Source organism: Ictidomys tridecemlineatus, chromosome 2 (assembly GCF_052094955.1).
Source record: "Ictidomys tridecemlineatus isolate mIctTri1 chromosome 2, mIctTri1.hap1, whole genome shotgun sequence".
Classification (NCBI taxonomy): domain Eukaryota; kingdom Metazoa; phylum Chordata; class Mammalia; order Rodentia; family Sciuridae; genus Ictidomys; species Ictidomys tridecemlineatus.
The window spans coordinates 132,445,101-132,466,856 of NC_135478.1; the positions used below are offsets into that span (position 1 = coordinate 132,445,101).

General features: G+C 41.3%; 1 protein-coding gene across 1 annotated transcript in view; it reads left to right on the forward strand.

Annotated features, from left to right (window-relative positions):
- The window catches only part of Nudcd3 (NudC domain containing 3), a 106,626-nt gene that overhangs the window by 76,102 nt on the left and 8,768 nt on the right, over positions 1-21,756 (forward strand). The window contains exon 4 of the mRNA XM_005319239.5: positions 9,634-9,777. Coding sequence (XP_005319296.2) covers positions 9,634-9,777 — 144 coding nt within the window. The remainder of the gene's footprint in view (positions 1-9,633; positions 9,778-21,756) is intronic.

Consider the following 21,756-nt stretch of genomic DNA (forward strand, 5'->3'; position numbering starts at 1 on the left):
ATTGAGCTTTGGTGATGTCAGTGGTTGAAGATCCTCCATAGTTAAACATTTTTCATGAAACCTTTTGGAAAAACATTGTAATTGGATTCTTAACTTATCAAAAAGTTGCTGCAGAGGTTGGAATCCTGGTAGTCATATGGGTAACTTTAATGTGCTCTATCTGAGGATTGTTATCCATAATTTTGTACTTTAATGTCTCTCCTTCATTTTCCTTTTCCTCTGTAGATGACTCAACATCTTATTCTTCTTCCTCTTCCAGTTCCTCATTCGTTATCACTTCTTACAGGCCTTTGATATGTTCTTCCACATTGTCATCAAGCACATACCCAAATCCTTCTCCATCAACTTATCTTGCTGCATGAATGATTTCCCCAGCTACTGTCCCCAGGAAGCATTCAAACATAATTTACAACTCCTCTCCATAAGTTCTTCCAAAAGGCATTTAGTTTCTGGTATCCATTACAACTTTGATGAATGCTACTGTGCCAGCAGTAGTGAATGATTTCAAGTAGTACATTATGTCCAGATTGTGGTCTGCATCAATTGTTCATCATATGTGACCAGATACCAGGGGTTACATGTGGCCTTGACAAACCAAATTAATTCCCTGGTGAAGGGGCTAAAGGTGTGAGATTGTTTCGGACCTCCACATTTTTATTTTCATAGCAAACAGATTCAGGATGGCCAGGTGCATTATCTAGTATTAATAGGACTCCGAAGTCCAATTCTTCCTCATCCAAGTATTTTTTTTTCATTTCTGGGATGAAGTATATTGGTGGAATCATTCCATAAATAAGATGGCTGTCACCCACGCTTTCTGATTATGTTGCTAGAACATAGGCAAATAATTTTTGTTTTTGAAAGAGTGTTGGTTCTTCGTACACTATGCCTAGCTTTATCATATGCCCCACAGCATTGCCTCATAGTACTGGTTAATCTGCCCATCCATGTTTTATGCCCTTTTGCCTCCTTTGCACTTTTATGAGTGTAGGTTCTTTTGGGCATCTTCTAGAAGAGTTTGGTTTTATTGTAGTTGAAAACTTGCTTTCTCCATATTCAACTTCTTCCACTCTCTAGAAATCTAGTAGCAGCTGCTTCTTCAGCAAAAGTAGATTTTCCAGTAATTGTTAAATACTTTATGTTGTTCAGTAACTTCTCCGGTAATTTTTATATATTTTATATTTTTTAAGTCCCATTCTATTCTTGAATCTGTGTAACCATCCCTTACTTGAAGTAAATGACTTGGTAGCACTCATTTCAGGACACCTCTTGCTGAAGCCTTTATATAGGTTCAGTGCTTCCTGATGTAATAAAGTGCCATCAATTAAAAACACCTACAGATTTAATGCCTTTTCTATCTTAACTGAGTACTTATATGCTGTGGCCGTAACTTTTGTAGTTTGGAGTGTGAAAGTAAAACGAGCACAAGTTTCCTTTTGCTTCTTCACAATTGCATGGATAGAAGATTCATTTTTAGCATTGATCTTAGAACCTCAGTACAATTTTCTTCTTTCTTTATTAAGTCAAGAACTTGCATTTTTTGCCCCTAAAAGGAAGCACTTTATAACGTCTTTTTGGCATATCCGCACTGCCAGCATCACTACTTTTGTGCTTCAGGGCCATTATTAAGTAAAATAAGGGTTATTGAACACAAGTACTTATGATGCCATGACAGTAGAATTGATAACCAAGATGGCTACCAAGTGATTAATTGGCAAAAAGCATATAAAACTGAGATGCAGGATAGTAGGATGATTCATGTCTCAGGTGGGATGGAGTAGGGTGGGTGGGTTGGTAACAAGATTTCATCGAGTTGCTCAGAATATTAGGTAATTTAAAACTTATAAATTATGATTTCTGGAGTTTTTCATGTAATATTTTCTGATCACAGTTGATTGTGGGTAAATGAAATCACAGAAAGCAAAACTGTGCATGAAGAGGTCTACTATATTGCACATCTGTTGTTTAGTTTTGCTGTTTAGAATCTGAGTTGGTTTATGTATTTTCCTTGCACAGCGTAGTAATTTTTTTATGTAGTCATAATAATTTTTTTGTTTTGTTTTTTGTTGTACTGGAGTTGGGACCCAGTGGTGCTCTACCACTCTGCTGTACCTCTTTCCCTTTTTATTTTTTATTTTGAGGCAGACTCTTTAAGTAGCTAAGTCTTGCCTTGAACTCTATTGATCTTCCTACTTTAGTCTCCTAAGTTCCTGGATTACAGGTGTGAGCCATCTCACTCAGCTAATCAGTTCTTTATAAAAATGCCTCTGGAGTTTGAATCAGGATTGGAAAAGGGAAAGTAGATAGCATTTTTACAACGTTTCAATGATAATCAGTTATTTGAGCTTTTGCTGCCTTATAATCTACTTTGATCTTCTTATCCCCCTTACAGCAGTCTTGTTCTACTAATATTTCCAATTTAATTGTTATCAACATGAAATATTATGTTTTTCTCAAAGAAGACCCTTCTGTGTAACAGTTTGGGCTCTATCTCATGCATTAATAACCAACAGCCTAACAGTATGAACTTTATCACTTGTAGTTGACTTTTCTATTGTGTTTGTTAGATACAGACATTCTAGAATGCAACTATTAAAAAAATATATAGGTGAAGGTTGGGAGTGTAGCTCAGCATTAGGACTCTTGACTAGCATTCTCAAAGTGTCCTAGGTTTGATCCCCAGTGCCACCAGAAAGAAAAAACATGTGAACTTGAAATTGAACAAAATTAGGAAGATAACAACTGGAGTTGAAAATGGACACTAGTGTTGATTTTTAAAAATTGTAATTTTAAAAACTGTTGTAGATTATATGCACCATCTGTTACAAATTGTTGTATGCGGATGAGGCTGGTATGATGTGTTGGTGGGGAATACTTTGGGTTTTAAACCAGTTCTTGAATACTTCATTATGCTTAGCATATGTGGATGTGCTCCTGGGATATAACTACACAGTGCACTTGTGTACAATCCTATTACAGTAAGGATAATGAATCACTCGGCTTTCTGGATATCATTTCTAATCTTAGAGGATTCGTATCAGTACCCCAGGTGACATCTCCCTGAGCATGAATGTGCCACAAGGTTTTTTCGGATGTAGCCTCAACCTCTGTCCCTCTTTCAGATGCCTTGCTCGTCCTTCACTTGTGTCTCTGGACTTATCCTGTGGTCTGAGACTGAAGAGAAGGGAACATCTTTGTGTTCCCCACTCTGTGCCCAGTTGCACCCCATTCTGTTCCTCCGCTACCCATCCTTGCACATACAATTTTATTTCTTATAGGTAAATACCTAGACATAGAATTGCTGGGTCATATGGTATCTTTTTTTTTTTTTTTAATATCTTTATGTGGTGCCGAGAATCAAACCCAGCACCTCTTGCACACGGGGCGAGCGCGCTACCACTTGAGCCACATCCCCAGCATCATATGGTATCTTTATAATTTTTTATTTATTTATTTATTTTTGGTATTGGGGTTTGAACCCAGAGGTGCTTTACCTCTGAGTTATATGCCCAGTCCTTTTTTTTTTTTTTTTTTTAAATTTTGAGACAGGGTCTCACTAAGTTGCTGAAATTGGCATCAAACTTGCCATCCTTCTGCTTTAGCCTCTTGAGTCTCTGGGATTTCAAGTGTGTGTCACTATACTTTGCTAGTTAACTTTTTGAGGAATTGCCAAACTATATTCTAAGATGGTCACACTGTCTCACATCTTACATTACCATCAGAAATATTCAAAGTTTCAAACTTCCATATCCTCAACAACACTTGTCTGTTTTTGTTTTTATTTTTAAATTGTAGTTATTCTACTAGGTATGAAGTAGTGTTTCATTGTGGTTTTGATTTGCATTTCCCTAATGACTAATAATTGAGCATTTTTTCATGTGCTTTTTGTCTACTTGTATATCTTTGGAGAAATGTCCACCTAAGTCCTTTGTCCATGTTTTAATTGGGTTGTTTGTGTTTTTGTTGTAGAGTTGTAAGAGTTCGTTACATATTTTAGATAGCACAGCTTTGTCATGATGTTTTCTCCCATTCTGTGGGTTGCCTTTTCACTTTTTTGATTCTCTAAGGCTTCTCATATTTTCATTTAGTTCTTTACACGTAGTTTTCTTTAGCTTTTTGAGCATATTTTCTAAATAGCTGATTTATAGACTTTCTACTGAGTCCATGTTTAGGCTTTATCAGGGGTAGACTTTGTTGATTGCCTTCTTTCCCCTGTGTATGGACGACACTTTCTTGTTTCTTTGCAAGTATTGTAATTTTTTTTGTTGAAAGATTGGTATTTTAAATAACACAATGTGGTAAGCCTAAGAATCATATTTCCTCTTTTCCCCATAGTTGTTTGCTATTCGTACTTAAAGTAATTTTTCGTATTTGTTTATTTACTTAGTGTCTTTCCTGAACTAATTCTGTAAAGTCTATTTTCTTAGATGTAGGTAGCTAGTGAACTCTACTTGGTGAACTTAAGGGTCAGCTAATGATTAGGTAGATTTCTTTAAACATCTGAGACCAGTAAATATTTCAGCCTTTGTCAAGGGGCTCTGTGTGCATACTGGAGCTCATCCTTAACACTCTGCCTTAGCCTTTGCCTCCTTCCTTCAGAGTCAAGGTCAGTCTAGAGATAAGAGCCTCAGGTTTTACCATGCTTTTCCTGAGTATGCACTGAGCTCTGCACATTTATGTGTCCTTCTAGATGTCCTGGAATATGTCAGTTTTTCAAAGCTGTGTGAATATTTTATTCCCCAGACTTTTGTTTGCCTCAGTTGTTATCCACTACTTTCAATAATTTCAAAGTTAAACACTTGCCCATAATTGTTCTCAACAAACACTCCCTGAGGGTAAAACAGTCTAGTTGAAAACAGTCTTGCAAGCAAGGTCTTCCAGTGAGTCAACAGACAAGTCAAAAAATGGCCTTTGTTGGAATAAAGTTTTGAAAGAGCTCTAGCTTTGTTTTACTCCCTATGATGGCTGCTAGGATGCACTAGGAATGCAAACTGCCAAGGAGCCAGGGAGTAGGGATGCATCTGGCACAAATTAAAATGTCACAGAGCTTACTGTTCTTACTAGGGTATGGTCATTTTTTGTGATTAGATATTTCTTGAGTTCCTACAAACCTTTGGTTAGTTTCCAGAGTTCATAAGAAATTGATTCAGATAATTTTTGCCATTTTTTCTTGTTACTTTTATGTAAGATAGAGATTTGTAGGAGTTATTTACTTTGTCATTTTTATTGACATACCTTTGGATTTACTGACGTGCCTTTGGGTTAGGAATTTTCCATTGTTTTGATTTTCCTGTAGTTTCTTTTTACCTCACTTTTTATCTTGTCAAAAGTAGTATACTTTCCTCATAACCTCAGAGTTACTCAGACTCAATTATACTGTGTTGTCTAGAAATCACCTTCTTCCTGAAACTATTACCTCTGACTTCAGTCTGACTGATTTCTCTGTAGTTCTGCTATTTAGCTACCATCCTATACTTCTAGATTAAGTGCACTGTTTTTGTTTTTATGGGGGGGGGGCTTTGGGGGGGTCCAGTTGACTTTTTTGTTTTACGTTTTCATTCTCATTCATTCTCATTTTGTTTTTCTCAAAGTGATATGTGACAGAGTTAAAAAAAAAATGCTCATGGGATTCAAGTCAAATGACCTCAGAGTTCTTATATGTCTTAAAGTGTGTATATTTTAACCTTTTGTTTATTTCATAATTTCAACACATTTAGAATTCTGTCTTAAAATAGCTCTCCCATTGGAAGATTAAAGATGCTTCTTTTGGGGGCTGGAGCTGTGTAGCGCAGTGGTAGAGTGCATGCTTAACACCTGTGAGGCACTGGGTTCGATCCTCAGCACCACATAGAAATAAATAAAGGTATTGTGTGTGTCTACAACTTAAGAAGTGTTTCTTATGTCCAATGTTACTAATTCTAAAAGTCTCATCCTTTCAGATTCTTTGTGAGTAAACTTGGTCTCTTCCACTTTGGAACTCTAAGGACCTTTTTTAAAGCATTCAATGTTATGAAATTACATGATCTTATTTAAATTATTCTTCATTCATTCTGCTTAGCTCTCAGTAGATCATTTCAATTTAAAGGCATATTTTTCTTCTGCCCAGGGAAATTTGTTTATTATTGTCATAATTTTTGAAATGTCCAATTAATTGCTTAAATTGATCTCTATATCTCTATGGCCTTTCTATTGAAATTTTTATTTTAGCCACTATGTTTTTAATTCTTGTGTTCTTTCTTTTGGGTTTACTATCTCTTTTTTATTTATTATTTATTTTTTAGTTGTAGATGGGCCCAATACTTTTATTTTATTTATTTTTATGTGGTACTGAGAATCTAACCTAATGCTTCACATATGCTAGGCAAGCGCTCTACCACTGAGCTACAACCCCAGTCCCACTAGCTCTTTTTTCATATTTTATCCTGGCTCCACTGATGCAGTATCTTCTCAGATCTTGTAAGGATATAAAATTGAAATATTTGAATAAATGTTTTTCTAATTAGCTCTGTAATCTTTGTTTTTAAGTCTTTCTATTCATGCTGCTGGTTTCAAAAGCTGTAATGATCCCTAATAGTTCTTTTATTTCTTTTTCTTTTTTTGAATTTTATTCATTGTTTACTGTATAGCTCAATATTCAGCTTAGACTGAATTCAGAAGTTTGAAAGTACTATTACATGCCATACCATTTTGCAAAGGTAATTTACCCACAACTTAAATTCACCCTATTTTTATTAATTGTATCTACAGATGCTGAACTTGTTTCTTTTTCTTCTATAGTTGACTCTGTCCCTCAGAATCTTCAGCATCTTTTGTTTCTTTTCTTTTAAATTTTTTCCCTGTTCTCTTGAATGTGGGGCAGTGTTGACAGTTTCTCTGTTGTGTGTCAGTGATCTGTTCTTCCCACCATATGACAGCTGAGTGGTAGACCACTTAGCTTTGCTTTATAGGATTTGAGACCTTGGGTGTCCCAGTGCTTGAGTGAATAGGACTTCACTTGGGGCATTCATATCCATATCACGCTCCTCAGATACCTGGTCGATTTCTGAAAGAAGGCTATTCTTTGCTCTGTGACCAACAGTGGAATCCTGCTTCTCCTGGCAGGGCTTCCATGTTCCCTGGGGCTAGCTCCCAGCTATTCCCCTGTGTCCCTGACCTCACCTTTGCTTCCATGACTGCTGACTCCCAGCTAGAGACCCTAGCTGTTCCTGACTCTGTAGATCTATTGCGTGTTGCCATTCCTTTTTCTATTTTCTATTTGTTAACATCTCAAAAAAATGGGAGCTCCTACTTTTTCTCCTTTTACTAACTGAGATTTTGTTCTTTGTTAATGTCATTTCTGTAGGCTGCAGGTCAGAGTGATGTCCATCTTTTCAAGGTGTGATATTTTCAACGAGCATATCTTGTCTGATTTTTTTTCCCTGAGGATTTAGTTCATTCCCCTGGATAGGCCATGTGAGAATCTTGCCCAGAGTTGGAAATTATCATGTCATGTAAAGCTGCTAGGAGAATTTATTTGTTAAAGTGAGCTTGGGACTCCAGTACTAAGGGAGTCTTGACCTGCGGTCTGGTCATCACCCACAGAAATTCAGAGACTGGATTTGGCGCAGGATTTATGAGGATTCATCCAGAAATGAGCTGAGCTTCATCATGTTTTCTTATGTTCTTTTGCTGTTAGAAGGTGGGCAGTGCTGTGTGATTCTGCTCTACAGGACTGCAGCTCTCCCATGTGCTATGGTCTAGGCTGAGCTCCTTTAGCCTCTGGGGAGGTCAGGGGAAACACCTACTTCCTGTCTCTCTCTCTCTCTCTCTCTTTTTTTTTTTTTTTTTTTTAGAGAGAGAGAGAGAAAGAGAGAATTTTTTAATATTTATTTTTTAGTTTTCAGTGGACACAACATCTTTATTTGTATGTGGTGCTGAGGATCGAACCCACCGCCGCGCACATGCCAGGCGAGCACGCTATCGCTTGAGTCACATCCCCAGCCCATACTTCCTGTCTCTTCTGCTCACCTTCTTAGCCTGAGAGAAAGTCTCCCTAATTGAAGATAGTAGAGGGATTTGGATAGAAAACCAGTAATTTCCACCATAGCACCTGATGTTGTACTTATTTTGAGAAAAATTTTCTGGTGTGAGCTGATAGGTTACAGTCTTTTCTACAGTGAATACCTGTATGAGAGGTTAGTGCAAGGGGACCTCCTGGGAGGATGCCTCTCTGAGTTTGTAGTTGAAACTGGAAGTGTAGCCTGACACAAGTGGAATGTTGTGGCTGAGTTTTCCCAGGGGTCCTGTGTCCTCTGGAGTTGTGCTCCTGCCACCTCCTCCCCTGAATGTACACATAGTCTTTCATTGAGAAGCATCTGATGGGGCAATTGCTGCACTTAGTCACTCCCTTTTCTTTTGTATTCATGGGTATTTGAACTATACTTAAGCCATAGTATCATTTCATTTGTAAATACTAAACTCCACTTGGAAAATTCTGTAATTTTGAGGGTTTTTTTTTTTTCAATCATTTTCTAAGCATTTAATGAGCACCTGCCAGACAGTCTCTAAACTGTTGTAATTCCACAAACTTACTAGAAAAATGCTTCAAAAGTACTTTCTGCCAATTTCTATTTAACATGTACATTGTACAAATATAGGTTGAACATCTGTAATAGAAAAATTTCATATTTCTGATTTTCAGATTAGGGATACTAAATCCTTGAAGTCTATATAAATATCCCCAAATCTGAAAAACTCCAAAATTGGAAATGCTTTTGGTCCCAAGCATTTCAGACAAGAGATACTCAGCCTTTACCCTTACAAAAGGATTTTTACATGATAAAACATGTAGATTTTAGAATTTAAAAAGAGTTCTGTTTTCTTTCCTCCTTCAATTGCTGATCCTAGCATTCACCCTGCTTTAGAGAGTGTTGGCTGGGCTACATGATGTGAAGTAAAGAGAACCTGTTCCTAGTAGTTCCCAATCAAGTGTGGAGACAGGTGGTGGGATAGGGAAAAGTGTGCCCAGGACAAGGCAGGCATGTAACTGGTTTCTTCTCAGGACATGCATAGAAGGAGGAGGATAACCTAAGGCTTCTCAAAACATGGTTTTGTAAAGAACCAAGGCAAAATACAAACCAGAGTAACTGGACTCATTGTCCTAGGTGAAGGCTGACCTTTGTTCACAGGCTATGGAGCGACTTAGAGAAAGAGGCTCTGCTTGTCTTTTGCATGACAGCAAGCAGTCCTGGCATAAGGCTGTATAACTGTCCTGGATGCTGTGGTCCAGGGCTGAGTTTCTATATCCTCCAAGAGAAGCCAGGGAAAACACCCACCACCTGTCCCCTTTGCTTACCTTCCACCCTGACCATCAGTTTCCCTAACTGGAGAAGGTGAATGGGACTTGGGTAGAAAACTAGTAACTTCCACCATAGCACCTGATGTTGTCGTTTGAGAAAGACTTTTTGCTGTGTTTGCCTGAAGGAACTGACAATGTGCGGGTAGCTCTGGGTATGGATTAGTCTGGAATGGCTTTCTTCACACAGATGCCTAGTTAAGCTGATGAGTGTTATAGAATGCAGATGATTGTCTTTCCATCATACAGCACACCAATGACCACCCTCACAGGTGAGATAATTTTCTTCTGTGTTCCAGGTCTCAGTGGTCCTTAGTAGTGGCTCCATCCGTGTGGCCATGCTGGAAGAAAGCGGGGAGCGGGTTCTCATGGAAGGGAAACTCACCCACAAGATCAACACGGAGAGTTCCCTCTGGAGCCTCGAGCCAGGGAAGTGTGTTTTGGTAAGTGTGGGTATGTGTGTGCAGAGCTGCCAGGTAGGTTTCGAACTTGATGTAATACCCCTTGACCCAGTCTTTACATGTCAACAGCCAGATCTTGACATTCATGCAGTCAAAGAAAATGGAATTTCTTGAGCATTTCTGCTTACTGCTCAGAGTGTACCTTTGTGGGTCTTCCCATTTGTAGCCTCAGCCTTCAGGGTCTTGGTTATTCCGTATATGTAACGCAAAAACAAGTACACTGAAAAAAAAAAAAAAGTGGGTTGAATTTTTCCAAATGCCAATCTAGTGGGTAAGAGCTAATAAATTCAGATAAACAGGTTTATTTGACTAAGTGATTCTCACCCAAAAGCTGGTAAAACATGACTTAAATGTTGGAACAGTGAAATTAAGTTGTAAATTCAAATTAAGTTGTAAATTCAAATGTTATCAATTAACAGTCTCCCACAAATTGGGCTGCATACCTGAGCCAGGTATGTCAGCTGCTAAGTTGCCTCTGGCTAGCAGAGATTGTATGCTACCTAAAAAGAGGCTTCCTGCAGGAAAATTGGTGCATGATGTATTTTGAACTAACTTTTTGTTTCTTCTTTCCTTCTATGGAGGTGCTTAAGTGGAGCATGGTAGAGATGAAAAGAAAAATATAGTTTCAAACCAAAAAAACCTCAAAGTTTTATACAAATATATTCTTTATATGTGCAAAGTGTTCAGTAAAAAAAGAAACAAGGATCTTTTCAATTTCTGTAAGAAGTACTCAGTGGTGGTGGACCTGTCTGGGCCATCCTGGCTTGTGTCAACAGAGCAGAGAGCATTGTAGACCCATAGGCACTCTGTCCTGGCTGCCTGCATGCTAAGAGGGAATACATGGTCCAAGGACTAAGTGGGGAAGGTGCTGTCAATGCCCTAGCTCCATCTCATCATTAAACCTGGAAAATGGTGCTTATTGTGGGTTATGTAGGGGTACCCACTGATCCAAGCACAGATAGCAAGTGCTCAGTGCTGCCAGGGCTGTGGCTTGCTCTCTCACCTAAGGTCCTTTGTGAGATATGCAGAGTTTCCAGCAGTGGGACTGGACTCTGCCTGTCCCTGGTTCTGATTTTCCCAGGCACCCAGGCACACCTCTGCTCACAGAGGTGATACTCATGGGGTCTGGTACAGGGCTCCAGGCAGCCTTGTACAAGCCAAGGTAGTTCAATTTTTGTTTTATATCTTACTCTGTCCCACATCCTATGCTGAAGTAGCATTCAGCCAGAAAGAAGAAAGTGCTCTTCTGTTCATGAGTGCTGTGACAGTGTGTCAGTTGACTCTTTAAAGGTTGACTTTGGGCATCAGCTTGACTGGCTTGTAAGAACTGGTAAATATTTACAGATATGTCTGTGAATATATTTCAGAAAATTGGCATGTTGGTTAGAAAACTTGAAAGGGGAAGACCTGCTCTGAATGTAGGCAGCACCATCCGGTAGGCTGGGGCTCAGATGGAAGAAAGGAGACCATCTTTCTCTCTGGCTCTTCCTTCCTGAGTGGGCATACTTTTCCTGCCCTTGGACATCAAACTCCAGGTTCTTTGGTCTTTGAACTACAGGACTTGCACCAGTGGCCCAACAGAGGGCCATTGGGCCTTCAGTCTCTGACTGTATCATAGGTTTCTCTCAACCTGGGCATCTGGTTTTTTTGTACTAAGTAACTTTAGCTTCCCTGGCTTTCCAGAATGCAGATGGAACTTTTTAGCCTCTGTTATCATGTGAGACAATCAAATAAATGAAAACACCCCCCCCCACACACACACACACACAGCGGTTTGGTTTTGTCTCTCTGGAGAACCCTGACTCATAGAGCTCTTATCATCCTGGCAGCTTAGTCCCTTATCCCTATACCAAACCATATAAAACCTGGGTATCAAGGCAGTACTGAGATAGCTGCAGGCTGCAGCCTCCTGTGAACACCACTGACTCCTTTCTGTTGAGTCCTGTTTGACATTCAAGTATCCTCACAGCCTGTACTTCACTCGGGCTTTGCACAGTTGTTGAGGTTTAAGAATGTGAACAACACACTGACTGTACTGGCCACCTGAACCACACTGGGTCTTTGTGACCCTAAGGCCTCTATCCCAGTATACTGTCTGGAGCAGCCCTGCCTCCTGCCTTTGGTTGTTGAACTTTCAACAGCCTTTCTTTTTCCTTCTGGGCCCCAGCCTACCGGATGGTGTTGCCTACGTTCAGAGCAGGTCTTCCCCTTTCAAGTTTTCTCGCCAACATGCCAATTTTCAGTGCAGAGTGTGGGGAAGGTCTCAGTATTCTGAGTAGTCCCTCTGTGAGTGGGGATCCCTTGGCAAGCCCTCCTCACGTGGTCTACTGCACTTTGAAGCTGATAACTTTCTCACCTGTGACAGTTATGACCGACATTTGTGACTGGTCTCTAAGCCTATAGCTATGATATTCAAAACCTGTTGGACTTATAATCTGCCAGAGATTCCTTTTACTTTACATTATTTCTGTAAAATATGATTATTACAATATTGCTCACCTCTTAAGGGTTTTCATTGCTAGAGGTGACTCTGACTTCTTCATGGATATTTCAAAGCCATGTTACTTTTTTTGAGTGTCTTGTAAACTTGTGTGTACAAATACGAATGGAATAATATATGGTCAGATCCCAAAGCATTAATTTCTAATACTAATGGTCATCATTTATTGAACATGTTGCTGAGCCAGGATTCAGGTGAGGTGCCTTACAATGCTGTTTGGCGCTTTGCAAACTCGTTTTACAGGTTATGATATTGAGATTCTAAGATGGTAAGTAGATGTCCAGGGGGTGGAGGTAGGCCATGAAGCCACACCTGCCTGATCCTAGAGGGCTCCTTTCCTGAGGGAAGGCTGTTACTGTCAGTGGATAGCATTATATTTCTATCATAGTTTCACTTTGAACTACGAACTTGCACCAGTGGCCCAACAGAGGGCCCTTGGGCCTTCAGTTTCTGACTATATTATAGGTTTCTCTCAACCTGGGCATCTGGTTTCTTGTACTAAACAGGGTCTACAGAAAAAGGAGTCATGTAGAGCATCATAACCCTCTTGCAATGGCTCTCCCATCAGCTAGGTCCCAACCTGCACCTGGGGTCACCTCTGACTGGGGTGTAGAGCTCTGCCTGACTCTCCCCATTCCTGACCATATAGCCCCAGCATAGTAAATGTTGAGTGTTAAGGAATGTTACTATTTATGGGAGCTGAGGGCTTACTGTGTTTTTTATTTAATTATTTATTTATTGGTGACTTTTTGGGGCCAGATTTGTCTTCTGATCTTGTATCTGAGATAATATTGTAAATCAGTAAGCAGATTGTTTTGATTCATGAAGATCCTGATTACCTTCCATATATTACACTGCATCTGCTGTATGGGACCTGACACAGTGTCTCCCCTGAGCATGTGGATGCAGAGAGGGGGTTGCTAATGATTGGGGGCTTGCTTTGGACTATCACTGTAGGCCATCCTCACACATGATTTGAATTACCTCCCTGGCTGGTAGAGAGGCACTTAGGCACATCCTGTGTCCAGAGCTTTCCCCACCCTTCTCAGGTCTGAGGGCTTGTCTATGCGGAGGCGTGTCTGGCCACTACCCTGAAGACCCAAGCGTCGCCCTTGACCTTGGGATGCTGCCCCCCTTAATTTTTGGATGGGATTTTCCCCAGAATTTTTTGTTCCCCGATAAAAATCCACTCCCTGGCGTGTTCTCTCTCTCGCTAGCCTCTTTAGCAAACCTCGCTACCACAATAGGTGGCTGGAGGCTGGAGTTAGGAGCCATCCTGGAGCTGGTTTAAAGGTAATTAGAGTCTTGTCTCTTTAATTCAAAACTCCCTAGAGATTTCTCACGTTTCGAACCTTCATTCATGAAGCTGGCGCTGGTTGAGGGCTAAAGTAGCCACTGTAGACTTCTTTTCTTGTCCTTCAGACAAGGCAGAGTGCCTGGCCTGATTGATGTCCACATTAGTTGGCTAACTTATCTTTAAAATCCAGATCTCTATAAGCACAGATTATAGTCAAGGAGATGAAGTCAAGGGTATGTTCTATGGACTCCAGAAGATATTTTATGACAGGACCTTTTTGCTGATGTAATTAAGTTAAAGACCAAAATGAGAGTTTCCTGGGTTACCTGGGTGGACCCTAAATCCTGTGACAGGTATCCTTATAAGAGACAGAAGAGAAGACACATATAGAGAAGGCATATGAAGACTAGGCAGAGACTTGAGTGATGAGGCAATAAGCCAAGGAATGCCAACAGCCTCCAGAAGCTGAAAGAGGCAGGAGGGATCCTCCCCTGGAACTCTTAAAGGAGCACAGTCCTGTCAACACCTTGTTTTGTGATTTCTTTGCCTCCAGAACTGTAAGAGAGTGGATATTTGTTTTTTACATCCCCTCGTCTGTCATAGCACCTTCTTTTTGTCATAGCAGCCCTGGAACACTTGTGCAGGGCTCCCCTTGCAGCTGCTATGAGGAGGGGTGGTATTTGGAGTCATCACTATCACTCCTAACTTTACAGTAAGAGCTTCTGACCTTCTCACCTCCTTAAAGGTGAGTGCAGACATGCCACTGGCTTATTAACAATTTCCACGTGGACTGCTTCTCTTCTCCTGTGCAGTGGATCCCATACCACACAGCCAGGGCAGGCAGGGGTGGCAGCTAAAACCGTGTGACAGCTCTTGCCTCCCTCCCTCCCACACATGAGAATGTTAAATGAGACTTCTTGACTCAGGCAAGCTACTTGCCTGGTTACGGTGATATAAAGTCAGCCGTGGCAACAGTGCCAGCTTCTTTTCCTGATGTCTCATTCAGTCCCAGAAGCTAGGCACTTGGCTTGTACATTGTCCTCATTTCTTCCTCCATTTGGGAGATGATAGGCTGCCCTCCACACTGTGTAAATGGTTGTAGGTGGGTAGCCACTCTCTGCTGCGGGGGTGAGGGGTACTCTCAGACATGTCTATATTGAAAATGGTGGTAGAAGCTACATAGGAGGAGATTGCCATTTCACATGCATATCTTCATGTACTGACAATAATGTACACACAAAGCCATTTAACATTGGTGAAGTAGCTCTAGAATATTCTTTGAGGAATTAAACCTTGAAGCTCAGGCTTTAAAATTCACTGCAATGTATTTGTTTATGATTTTTGAACCATGTGAGTATTTTTATATAAGCTGCACTCCTTTCCCTCCTCCTGATTGAGATGATTTCATGAAGTTATTATTTCTCAAAAGTGGAATTCCAGGGTAATTACAGTCTATGAGCCTTTTGCTGTGGCTCTCCCTAGAGGATGGATTGTTACTGGAGTGTTGCCAGTGATGCATGAACCTGCGTCCCCATGTAACCACAGACATGGATTTCTCAAATGCCCATATCTTTACTGGTTTATCTGGACACCACTAGTTGTTCCAGTTGGCTTTCTTGTGAAGATGAACTGGTCCATTGTCTATCTTTCCTGGTTGATGAGCCATTTTCCCTTCTCGGATAATCTTTCCTACCCTGTGAGTCTGTCCTTATGGATCACTAAACAGACTTCATAAATTCAGAGTAGAAGCTACAGATTAAATTAGTTTAGCATTTTTGGCAAGAGCCTTAAGCCTGGGAATTCTTACATGAAATGAAATGTGAGCCCTTGTGTCTTTAGTATGAACACTGTCTCCAGGGCATTATAGTGTTTCCAGGCATTACAGTACTTCACATTGTGCCTATCCCTGGATTCTAATAGGGAGGAGCTAAGGCTTAGGGATTGCACAGAAGGTAGTGGCCTACGGTAGCCTGTCAAGAGTAGGAGCAGGATTGTTTCCTGCAGTGCTGGCTTAAGGTGCTTCCTGAAGTGCCTATGTGGATAGGCCCATAGCCCCTCTTCTCATGCAGTGGGATGAGGGGATGGGTCTTAGTTTAGCATTGCCCCATCATCCCTGGTACTCAGAATATGAAGGTTTTCTGCTTCCTTGGGTAAAGCTATGTGCCTTCTAACTACACCCAGTCCATGGCCATGTGGCCCACATCTTTTCTGTGGTTGGTATCAAACCCAGCAAGGACCCCTGCCATGCTCTGTCAATTACCCTGTTAACTGCCCTTGTTCCAAGGTGCCTTCCTGGAAGGAACATCCCACAACATTCCCATTGGCCCAAACTCGATCACACAGGCAGCTGTGAGGAGTAAAGCCGTCCTCACTGGGCACATTGCTTCCCTGAATAGAAATAAGGTTCCGTTACTAAGGAAGGAAAGGGATATAAATGCTGGTGAGTCATCAGCACAGATCGGGGGATGCTGAGGTAAGTTTATTCACGTTGAGGGTGAAGTTTCTGTGAGGACATTTTGGGAGCACTGTTCAGCCAACAGTCTGGGTTTCTCAGAGAAATGGATTGTGGGTGTAGGACCAGATTGATAAAAGAACATGGGGTGTCTTATAATACTGAAAAAGAGAACGTTCCCAGAAAATGGTGGGTCCAGAAGTTTACAGTGACCTCCATGGACCTCATCTGGGATCGTCGTACTCCAACACAGCGAAGGATGACTTTGAGCAACTGTCTGCACCGTGAAAAAGCAAGGGATCCAGGAGGCAGTGCTGACAGCAGCAAGACAGATGGCATCCTTATAGAGGAGAAGGTGCTACTTCAGTAGAGCCCATGCCACCATCAGATGTCCCAATGTTTGTGGGAAAGGTAGGACCAGGGGTTCTGAGGAAGACAAGTTTGCACCTCAGTTACTGTATGGCAGGTGGCCCAGAAGAGCACCTCCTCAAGGTGCCTGCAGGTGAACATATGCAAGTCCAGCTGGGCATACACAGTCGCGTTCATTGGTAGACACCAGATGAGATAGAAGGATTATGTAAATGTTTCAGATCAAAGTGGGTAGGAAGGGTCCTGTCCTGGAGGGAAGATGAGGCAAAGTTGTTACCTCAGAAAACTCTTTACCATTAGGAAATACTGTGGGCAAAGGGCAGGAAGTGGGTAGAGCTCTGTGGTAGAACTCTCACCTAGCATGCATGAAGCCCTGGGTTCTATCTCCATTACCAAGAAGGGAAAATAATAGGGCAGAGGGCCAAAACATTCAGCTTCCTCTTAAATGGTTCAGAAAAGCCATTATGTTTGTTTTATATGTTCATATATTACACATGCAAAGCTGGACAGAGTGTAGCCACACAACTGCTAAACACCTGTATGACTGTCTTTGTACTTATTTTGTTGTAGCAACTTACAAATTTGAAATTATTTCCAAATAAAAGTTTAAAAGGGCTGGGGATGTAGCTCAAGCGGTAGCGCACTCGCCTGGCATGCGTGCAGCCCGGGTTTGATCCTCAGCACCACATACAAACAAAGATGTTGTGTCTGCTGAAAACTAAAAAATAAATATTAAAAAAAAAAGTTTAAAAAAACATGAGCTTATACTCTGAGCCCACCAAAGGAAACTCAGCATCATTGGGGGAATGAATTCACAACAACCGAGAGATGCCTCTTTACCTCCATGAGAATGGCTACTGAGAGGCCAAAGGTGCCATCCTGGAGTAGCTACAGTGCTGGCCACAGCTCTTGCACTGCTGGTGAGCATGGACACCATGTACCAGTATGGACACAGCCTGACACTGCACTCTTGGGTGCCAACCAAGGAAAAATGGAAGCATGCAGATTTTCACAGCAGCTTCGTATCTAATTGCCAAACCCTGGGAACACCCACATGAACATGGACAGATGTGTGGTCACCTGCATCATGAAATAGTCTGGCCAGATGTCAAAGCCTACATACTCAGGGAAGGAAGTACAGACACAAGGCTGCAAGCTATATGATTCTTTGTAATGGCATTCTGAACACTGACAAGATGGACACAAGATGAACATCATAGGCTGAGGTGAAGGGGAATAGGGTGCCTAGGGTATAGGGGTTTACAGTGGCTCAGGGAGATGTAATATCAAGCGGTGAGCTACTGTGTGCACACTATACCACCACAATAGTGACTTGTTATAAAAAGTCACAAAATGTTAAAACAAGTCAAATACTAAGCAAATCATCAGACTACTTGTCCAAGGGTGTTGTCCTTAGCTAGGGACCTGTGAAGTCCATTCTGGGAACATTTCTCCTCTATCCTTTTGACCCCTCTGCCCCGCCTCCCATTCTGGCCCAGGTATCAGAGATGGCTTTGAAAGATCTGTGTACTCTGAACCCTTGAGTAGTTTTGAAGATTAAATGCCCCAAGATTTAGATCTGAGGCCTCCTAGAAGTACCCTCCAAGGAAAGTATTTAAATATGGGAAACAAGAGCAGTTATGTAGAATGTAAGGAGATTCCAAGAGTAAAGAAACTAGTCAGACTTTTGGGGCATGGGGCCATTTAAAGAAAAGCAGATGGGGACCTACATTTGGGGGTTATGGGCCAGAATGAGAGGTGAATTCTTCAAGGGACCAGTGTGGAGGAAGACATTAGTGAAGTGAAGAAGAATGTTAGAATGAACTCATTGAGGATAATTATCATGTTAATAATGCCATTAATCTTACTCTTTTTACTAGTTTGATTATTCTTAAATAATAGAGTACTAGGAGATTAATCTAAAAGTGCTAAATAAATATTTACTAAAATTTTGGAAGTGAGACATTGGTCTTCTGGGCCTTTATAAGAATCTCAGGTCCTGTTTGCTGCTTCAGCACTGAAGGCAGCTCAGGCCTCTACAGTGATGAGAGGTCTACTGAAGGCAGAGGAGTAGGCATGTTTACATGCAGTCAGGGTAAAGGACAAGTGGTGCCAGTCACACACTTAAGAATGGCTGTAATAACAAAGATAGCAGGTGTCAGCGAGGATGTAGAGAAGTTAGAACCCTTGTGCCTGCTTGTGGGAATGTAAAATGGTACAGCCTCTGTGGAAAACAATCTGGTGGTTTCTCAAAAGGTTAAATGTAGAATTACCATATCACTCAGCAGTTCCATTCCTAGGTAAATGTACGCAATTGTTCTCAGCACCATTATTCACAATAATCAAAAGGTAGAGACAGCTCAAGTGTCCAGCAACAAATGAACAGATAAATAGAATGTGTTGTATCCATGGAATGGAATATTATTCAACCTGAAATGGAGTGTAGTTCTGATGGATGAACCTTAAGGATTAGGTGAAATAAGCCAGACACAAAGACAAATATTGTAGAATTTCTTTTGTGTGAAATGTCCAGAATAGGTAAATCCTATAAAGACAAATCATTCACAGTTGCCAGAGGTAGGGGGAAAGGTGCTTAAGGGAAGGATTAGGGTGAAGTAAGGAGTGACCACTAATGAGTATTTTGAAGATAAAGGTGATGGTTGCACCCTCTAGTGAATGTGTTAAATGCTACTAAATCATTTACCTATGAATAAAAATTTTATGTTGTATTAAACTTCACCTTAATTTAAAAGTATATTTTTAAGGCTGGGATCATAGCTCAGTGGTAGAGCACTTGTCTAGCATGTGTGAGGCACTGGGTTCGATTCTCAGCACCACATATAAATAAAATGAAGGTCCACTGACAACTAAAAAAAAAACATGTATTTTTTAAAAAGAATATTTTTACAAAGTGAAACTCACATCTCATTTCAAGATATATCAATGGTGCCCATGAGAGGCATCAGACAGCAAGGTAGCCATCTTCAAGACCCTACCATCCAGTATACCTGGCTACTTATGGTGGCCAGGTATGCCCTGGACATGTTGGAGGAACTGGATGTTTATACTTAAATGAATTTTATTTTAAAATCTACTTGATATAGTCATTGGAAAACTTTTAAGTATTTTTGAAACAACATGAGCATATGAATCTGCTCTTAATTATAAATTTTATGAAATCTAAATACAGATCAAACATTTCTGATAAAAAAAAGTACAAGGCTCATCTCAATTTTTGTTGGGTTTGCTAATGCATGTGTGGACCCAAGGACATGGTAGTGAGTCCTCTCCCTTCTGCTGAACAGACAGAATGAGCCCCCTTCCTAAAATATGCCCTCTCCCTCTTCTTGGGCAGACCAGTGAATTATATATGTCTATAGTTCATCTCCTACTGTGCTCACCGAAGTCAGGCATGTCTATAGTCCTGTGTCTGGTCTTGCAGTGTATAAAGGCCCAACAGCAGCAATGGGGCCCCCAGACTTGCTGAGTCAACCAGCTGACTTCAGGATGCTATTAGTGGGCTGTTGGCATAGCTGGGATTTGGAGGGTTTGCCCTTACTAAATAGGGATAATAGTGTGCATGTTACAGGGCTTCTGAATTCTAATAGTATATTGTGTAGTTCTCAGTAATGATAATTACTAAAGAAAATAATAGTAAAAACTTTAAAAATCTTTTCAGAATTTACAGTTTTATAAGTGCCTCAAAAGTCTCTGAAACAGGAAACAGTGTATTTCCCACCTGAGAGGGTGTGGTTTTTTTTTTGTTTGTTTGTTTTTTGTTTTTTATGCTTTCTGCTCATTAAAGATGGGGCAGGGTTCTCAGCCTGGAGTCTCTGAAGGTACAAACTGAAGTTAGCAGTAGGCCAGCTCAGTGGAGTATCTGGATTGGAAGTTTCATCCTGAATTTAAATTGGGCATTGCAGAACAGGAATCATTTATTAGTGAAGCTGTCATCTGGTGGCATATGCAATCTCCCCTTTTCTTTACTCCCCCTCTGCTCTGGGAGCCAGGAGTGGAGGTTTTTGAGATGCTGACCTTATGTCACGATTGCAAGTTTTTGTGTTGATTTTCCTAGTTCTGAAAAACTTTCCCTTCTGTGTGTGTTCTACAGCCCCTTCCACCTCAGCCTGGTGTGGGTAGGTTTGGTCAGCAGGGGCTCAAAGATGGGAGGTAGGGGGACCCTATTAGGACTCCATGCTGCCTATGGGGTGCACAACATCTCTGATCAAACAGGTGGCACCTTCTGTGGATACTCTGGCCATCTGTCATGATTGCCTAGAGTGTGGCTTTCACCCCTGGTCAGTGGTTCTGTTGGATGCACGTCTGTGAGAAGAGCTACCCTCACTTGGCAGTCCTTTCCACCTTTTCTCCCTTCTGTGAGGACTAAACAGTTTCATCCCACTGGAGTCACAGAACAAGGTGGGGAAAAATCCACTTGTTCCTTCATGGTTTCTCTGGTAAGAATTTTTTTATGAACCCAGCTACTGACCATGAGGGATACAGCCAGTTTGCCCACTCCCTGTGCATCCCTATGACGACTGACCTCAGGGGATAGTGTGTCCTAGCTCTTTTCTGTTTGTCTCTGTGGATCTGGGGCCTTGCCATTTGTGTCTGTGGCAGACTGAGCAGCAGGTGCCCTTGGGCACAAACTATGGTACACGGCTAATTCCTTGCTCCCTTGCTTTAGTCCCGCTCTGCTTTGTGTTTCTGTAATGAGTTTTGCAGATCTCCACACTAAGGACTGTACCGTGAGGCTGGGTGGGTCTGGGCTTTCCTGGAGAGGTGCCCAAATTGGCATGGACCAGTTTTGGGGCACTCCTAATGGGGCTTCTTCTCCCAGAGCCATCTCCGCCTGTGGCTCTGGAGAACTCCCCACAGAAAGCAAGCCCAGCTCTAGGGAGAGAATGGAGATGGGCACGTGGGCACCATGTTGGAGAGTGAGGGGGCTCTGGGAGATTTTGTCGTACATTAGGCCAAGCTCTTCGTCTTATAAGTCCCAGTCACCTAAACATGGCAGGAGACTGGTGTTCCCATAATAACAGAAACTCAAAAGCCAAGTGAAACTGCAGTAAGGGAGCAAGGAAGAACATCAATAGATGGCAGGAAACTTTATTCTTGGAAGCAAGAAAGATCATTGAGGTAGAAGGTGGTTTATAAGAATTGGTCAGGGACAAGATCCAAATAGGCAGTAAAGACCTGGAGAGGCACGTACGTACATATATAGACTTTTTTTGTGGGGATGAGGCAGGGAGATTACTGGGGATTGAATCCAGAGGCACTTTACAACTGAGCTACATACCCAGCCCTTTTTAAAAATTTTTTAATTTATATATATATATTTTG